Source organism: Aplysia californica, unplaced genomic scaffold (assembly GCF_000002075.1).
Source record: "Aplysia californica isolate F4 #8 unplaced genomic scaffold, AplCal3.0 scaffold01483, whole genome shotgun sequence".
Taxonomy (NCBI): domain Eukaryota; kingdom Metazoa; phylum Mollusca; class Gastropoda; order Aplysiida; family Aplysiidae; genus Aplysia; species Aplysia californica.
Window position 1 is genome coordinate 1 of NW_004798753.1, and position 6,301 is coordinate 6,301.

General features: G+C 40.3%; 1 protein-coding gene across 1 annotated transcript in view; it reads left to right on the plus strand.

The window, feature by feature from the left end:
• The first annotated feature begins 420 nt into the window (after positions 1–420).
• The window catches only part of LOC101862089 (zinc finger protein 385B), a 12,923-nt gene continuing 7,042 nt past the window's right edge, over positions 421–6,301 (plus strand). The window contains exons 1-3 of the mRNA XM_005112911.3: positions 421–893; positions 3,548–3,642; positions 5,370–5,586. Coding sequence (XP_005112968.1) covers positions 755–893; positions 3,548–3,642; positions 5,370–5,586 — 451 coding nt within the window. The 5' untranslated portion in view covers positions 421–754. The remainder of the gene's footprint in view (positions 894–3,547; positions 3,643–5,369; positions 5,587–6,301) is intronic.

The following is a 6,301-nucleotide window of genomic DNA, read 5'->3' on the forward strand; positions in this document are numbered from 1 at the left end:
GAGATACCCGAAATGTATACCTGCTACTGAAAAATGACCATTTACGGCTCAACGGATGATAAAAAGCATATAAAAGCATATATTTTCTTTAAAAGCTGATAGAATGAGCCATTCAAGAATGATCAGCGATCAAATAAATACAAACAAAGCCGAGAACGTGATAGACTCAACAATTAGTGCATCAGCACGGCGAAACAAGTGATAACACATAGCGTGTAGTCACTCAGCGGGACCGCGACACTTTATCGATCGATATCTCGGCTAAGAGACGTTCTACGAGGTCAAGATAACTTGCAAAGTCATTGGTCACTATTTATAACTTTGGCCTGTAATTGACTACGTCATTTTCCATATAAGGAACACTGGAATTTTCCATTGAAAAGGGTCAGCGTCTTTATGCCCTATATATAGGGCCTGCGCACTTACCGGGTAGCCCGGCTCACGCCCTTTATATAGGGCCTGCGCGCTTCCAGGGTTAAGAAGGACTTCCATGACAAGCGACCACCCCTAACAAACGCAATAGAAGAGACCTAAATTGGCGTTTCGGTACCCCTAAATCCAGATCTAGATCTAGATCTAACAACCCTGAACCTTGTCTCCTTATTTTAATTAATTAATTTGGTTCTTCAGAATGAACAATTAAAGTTGAGATTTCTGTGTGTGTGTGGTTGTTGTGCTGAACTATCCATGTGTATCCAAACTGTAATAGGCATCACACGTAGAATGTTTCTTCTCCTTTCAGACCTTTTTGACCATGCAGAACGAGAACAAGCCATTTTGCGCCGTGTGCCGGAAGCAGCTGAACTCGGCTGACCAGTATTCTGCTCACATCGGCGGGGCCGGCCACAAGAGGAAAGTGAGGGAGCAGATTTTAGAGGAGCGCTCAAACGGAGGTACAAATAAAATAGAATACACTTTTGACCATCTCATTTGTTTTGCTGGTTTTTTAAAAACTAGATCTAGATCTAGTGTTACTGATTGGTGCAACTGCTCTGCATGACTATGCTATGGTGTAAAGGCTGGTTATTTCTATCATGATATACTGAGTACATTGTATTAGCAATGCCAATTGCCCGCTGCGCCTTGGGCCGGAAATCGGCCTCCGCGCGAGGGGTAATTTTTGGGCCGCTCGGAATCAGAAGTGACTCTCTTTTAAGTATAGTTACGGGAAAACTCCTGGATGAAAATAAATGAAACTGGGCAACCAACCAGAGGAAAGGTTAAACTAACGACATGCCAGCGTACAATCCCGAACGATTACTAGAACCGGAGATATTGCCGTGTTTGTGCGAATTTCCTCTGCGGTTCAAAAACTAAGCGGAGCTGCGGGTTGATCGCCGACCACACAAGTGCCCCACATGTCTTCTTTATTGCTCTAAAATTTCAGATCTCTGCGTTTAGTAGATTTTCCGTACCAACTTAAAATTACCACCCATCCATTGATAAAACACTAGATCTGGAAAGTTGATCGCGCATTCCAAACGCGAGGTGCCGGCATGCAAGAGGCTCGTGATCGCTAGGCGGCATGTGATTGGCTGCCTATAACCAAATAGGTCACCGATAACTACATCGCGGGTTTTCCCGATAGCGCTTTACTGAGTTAAATTAGAAGGGGTGATCGCGTCGCGGTAAAAACGATGTCACGCAATTCAACAAATTTCACGCAAATATCAGTCTTTAAGATCCAAAGTCATAATGAAGACATCGAAAAAGTGATAGCAGAACTAGATTCTGCACTAAAAATCACATGGAGATGCCAACTTTCATTCATATGCTCCAATTCATTACTGACTTATGAACAGTTTTTCCTCAGAATACATCAAAACATGTCCCACATTTTGGCGATTTTTTCCTATATGAAGGTCCTCCAACATTTTGCAAACAAAAATCCCAATAACCTTTTTATTTGTCAATGGATTTTTTAAATTTAAAAACCATAGTTCTTAGAATTTACTCTATTTTCATTTAAAAGCCCATTTTAAAGCAATTTGGATGAAAAATTAATTTTTCATTGTCATGGCTACATTATATATAAAATGTTCTTCATACAGCACACCTAGTACCCTGTATTCTGGTTTGGTTTGCTCCTTCTTTCCTATCAAACATCTATCGGCCTAATATATGGTAGTGTCAATTGCCACCGAGTGACGCAGTGGCAATTGACAAAAATTGACTTTTTGTCAATTGCCACCGAGTAAATTGGAGCTCTTTTGCGTCGGTGGGTAGATCTAGCTTATTGTGCTCGAGTGCTTGGTGTTGTGCGTTCGCCTCTCTGTCCGTGTGTGTGTGTGTGTGTGTGTTTTCCTGACCCCCGTCCCCCGATTTATGTTCCCCGATATAACGTGAAGTTCTGCTTGAATTTGTGAGCGTTTGTGACCTTCTACTTCTAGAATTGCCTGTGTTGGTTCTACACCGAAGTGTAGGCTAAGGCTAGCCTAGATCTAGGCCTACGTCTCATTGAAAACACGCCAAGTTGGTACCGTAGCTCTAGACTAGATGCTCGTCCAATGAAATTAGTTGAGAACAAATTGGCCCATTAGACACACATTATGTATAATGCTTAAGATAGTGTTGTTTTCAGACTTGACACCGCTTCACTCGGTGGCAATTGACAAAAAGTCAATTTTTGTCAATTGCCACCGCGTCACTTGGTGGCAATTGACGCTACCATAACATATATCTCTCCTTTTTTGAGTATGTTACTCCCTTGTAACACATCAAATTTTTGATGACCTTATTGTGTTGCAAGTGCCGTAAAACTCTTACGAAAGCTAAACTAGTATTAGTACATATTCCGCATATATACTCTACTTGCTTTTTACTTGCAAGTTTATTTGGCTTTATATCTTGTTTTTATCTATAGTTATAGTGGATTTCTGCATAGGAAAGTATTGCTACACACTTCAACCCCTAACTATACACACTACCTACAAGTGTGAACGCACATTTATTCATCATGTACAGCAAAAAAAAATACATCTTTATCTCATTTTGAACGTCTGTAATACTTATGAATCATATTCAATCTCACAAAATAATTAACAAAAGAGGTGACCAGGATGTTCATTTTTCTAAGCAGAGTTGTGCCCCTTGAGATTTGTGTACCGCATATTCTACTTGTTTTTTACTTGCAAGTTTATTTGACTTTATATCTGTTTTTATAAATAGTTATAGTGGATTTCTGCTTAGGAAAATATTGCTAAACACTTCAACCCCAAACTACACACACTACCTACAAGTGTGAACGCACATTTTATTCATCATGTACGGCAAACAAACAAAAAATCTTTATCTCATTTTGAACGTCTGTAATACTTATGAATCATTAATCTCACAAAATAATAAACATTAACAAAGGAGGTGACCAGGATGCTCATTTTTCTAAGCAGAGTTGTGCCCCTTGAGATTGTGTGAGAAGCCTGCTCTTTTATTGTCTTCCTGTGACCGGCTCCTTCGGAGGAGGATGATATGTTTATTGGTCAAGTAATGGCTATTGTTCTTGTGACTTAAACATTGAAACATAACGTCTTGATGATACGTGTTTCAGAAAACTCTGCTTCTGAGGAAGGGCCGACTCAGAAGAAGATTGTCTTGCCGATTAAACCCTTTGTACGCAGTGAGGAGCAGCAACGAACTGACCAGGTGAATTATTTTTTGTACGTTTGGGCCTTTCTCATACAGTTTGATGAGCAGGAGTTCCTTTCGAAACATAGTTGTCTCTTTCAACTTGTATATGGGGGGGGGGGGGGGGGGGGGCTCACGTGGCCTCGTGGTTAAGGTGTTGGCCTCTCATTCAAAGGTCACGGGGTTGAATCCGGCTGGCGGCGGAAAAATTTTCTTCTCTAAAATTGTCTCCTTTCACCTTCTTTCCTGCTTTCTAGCAATGTTCTGTCGTCTGCTTTCGTCTCCTCTTTCTGCTCCAATCCCCTCACCTCCTTTGCCCCCTCCTCTGGGTTCCTGACTCTTTCTGCAGCCTTTCTACTGCTACTCCTTTGCTCCTTCTTACTGCTGTCTTTCAACCACATCCCTGATCTTCTGGAAGGAAAGATCTACACCTAGCCTCCTCGAACAAGGGCGAAAAATCTCAGAGGTCCCATGTGCAAGTTTCGCACATTAAAGATCCCTTGGTGGTCTAAAATTGATAAGAGTAGGCTTTGGCTGTCACCCGAGAAAATTTCAAAATTTCCTACCAACAGAAAATGTTTGGTGTGTCTCGTGCGATCATATGGCCTTGTGCAGTTGCGAGCACCGTAAAACACTTTTTTTTAAAAAGATGTTACAGCCCCCAACTGTTACGGAATGAACAAATCGCTGTTTTTTTGTTTGTTGTTTTTTTAAATCTGTAAAACGTGTCCTGCTGTATCCACCCTAAAAATGGAGGGTTAAGAAAATATTTCAAGATGAAAATCTCAGTTGTCAAGGCTTTTAGGGTTTTGGTCTAAGGAATGTGTCTCTCTCCATGTCTTTCTCTGTACACACATACTCACTTGGAAATACTCCAGCAAGGAGCCAGGTTGTTCGTCAGTCCCAGTGGGTGGTTGGCGGATGCTCTGCTGTGGTTTGCTCCTTCTTTCTTATCGAACATCTATCGTTCTGATCTCTCCTTCTCCTTTTTTTATGTTTGTTACTCTCTTGTAACACCTCTAATCTTATCTTCGACACTTATATGACCTTATTGTGTTGCAAGTTCCGTAAAACTCTTACTTTAACAAAAACATAGGATGATGTAACATTTTTTCGTAAAGGTGTGAAATTTAGCTGATTTCCTGTGAAATAAATATATTTTTGCTCCTATGTTTGTTGAAATAGTCTGATTTCGTACAAATTCTACATTTGTATTGTTTGTCATGGATGGAGGAAAAGAGGCACTCCATTTGTGCTCACCACTTTAGAATGACTCTTCATATGCGAGAAATTGTGGAGAAATTAGGCATTCGTCAAAATAATGAAATTGAAGAAACTGGCATTTTTCTACCGGTTTGACAATTTTGATCAAATTTTGTTTTTTGGCTTATCACCATTGTTGTCCAATTAAAAACGCATTTCTGGGTGGATTGTACTGAAAGCGTAGATTAAAGGTACGAAAAAGTAGGTTTTCAGTTTCCATGGACTGTCAAGGTATGGAAATAACCATACTATTTTCTCGCTAATTCTACCTTTGAAACCAGGCAACCCCACCTTGTTCAATCTCCAATATCTTGACTTCTGTTCAAGATAGATGGACATTTTTTTTCACTGATAGCAAGACAACTGAACAAGCTTTAAGATGATACTATAGCTCAAAATGCCCAAATTTTAATGAGCGCCTGATTCCACCACGTCATGACACATATAAATATATATTTTTCAATTGCTATTCTTATCTACAGAAAGAGAATATGGATTCTACCTGCTCGAGCCAGGCAGTGGACGGAACAAATAATTCGTTGTCGGTTCTTGATCGGTGCAAGACCATAGGGCCGAAGCAGGAGATCGTAGACGGGTCGCTCCGATGTGACGTGTGCAATGTGTCGAACACGTCCCAGCACCAGGCTCAGGCCCACTATGCCGGCAGCAAACATCAGAGGAACGTTGCCAGAAAGCAAGGTGGTTTTCTTTTTCTTTCTACTTCATTTCCGTGCCCAGTGCTGTACAGATTGGGTCTGCTTCACTCTTTGCTTTGTGGTTTAGTGGAAATCGTATGTCGTACCGAAATGTTCTTTACTTTTTCATGACACCCAATAAATTCATAATAATATACTGTAGTTTATTGTTATAAATGTTCTCCACAACTTTTGACTCATTTTGGCCTGGTGTGAGACAGTATCAGATTCTAAAAGATTTGAATTGAGGTTTCCATTTTCCTGTATCATCTAGGGGAAGGTTATCAAGCCTTTGTTTATCCTTTCTTTTGCTGTGTCTTTAACTCTTACATTATGTGCAAGGGATATTGAGATCTGCTGTTTTTAGACCTTGGTGAAATAATGTTACACAATCTTGTTCTGTTTTAGGCGCTTGCCTGCGAGTGCCAACTTTTTTTTCTTACAAACAGAAAAGTGAATGAGCAAATACTTATTACCAAAATACACCAACATGGTACGGTGGTCGCTGCCTAAAGGCTCGGCATACAAAGGCACGCTCCGCTCAAACACACGCTTTTGTCGTATGACGAGGTTTTTTTCTATATAATTATATATTAACAGTACTATTTTCAATGACAATGTTGTATTAAAAAAACAAAAAACAACTATTATAGCTTTATTCAAAACGTTAACTGGAATGCTTGTGTAAAACCACGTGAGGGGGGGGGGGGGTGGAAAAG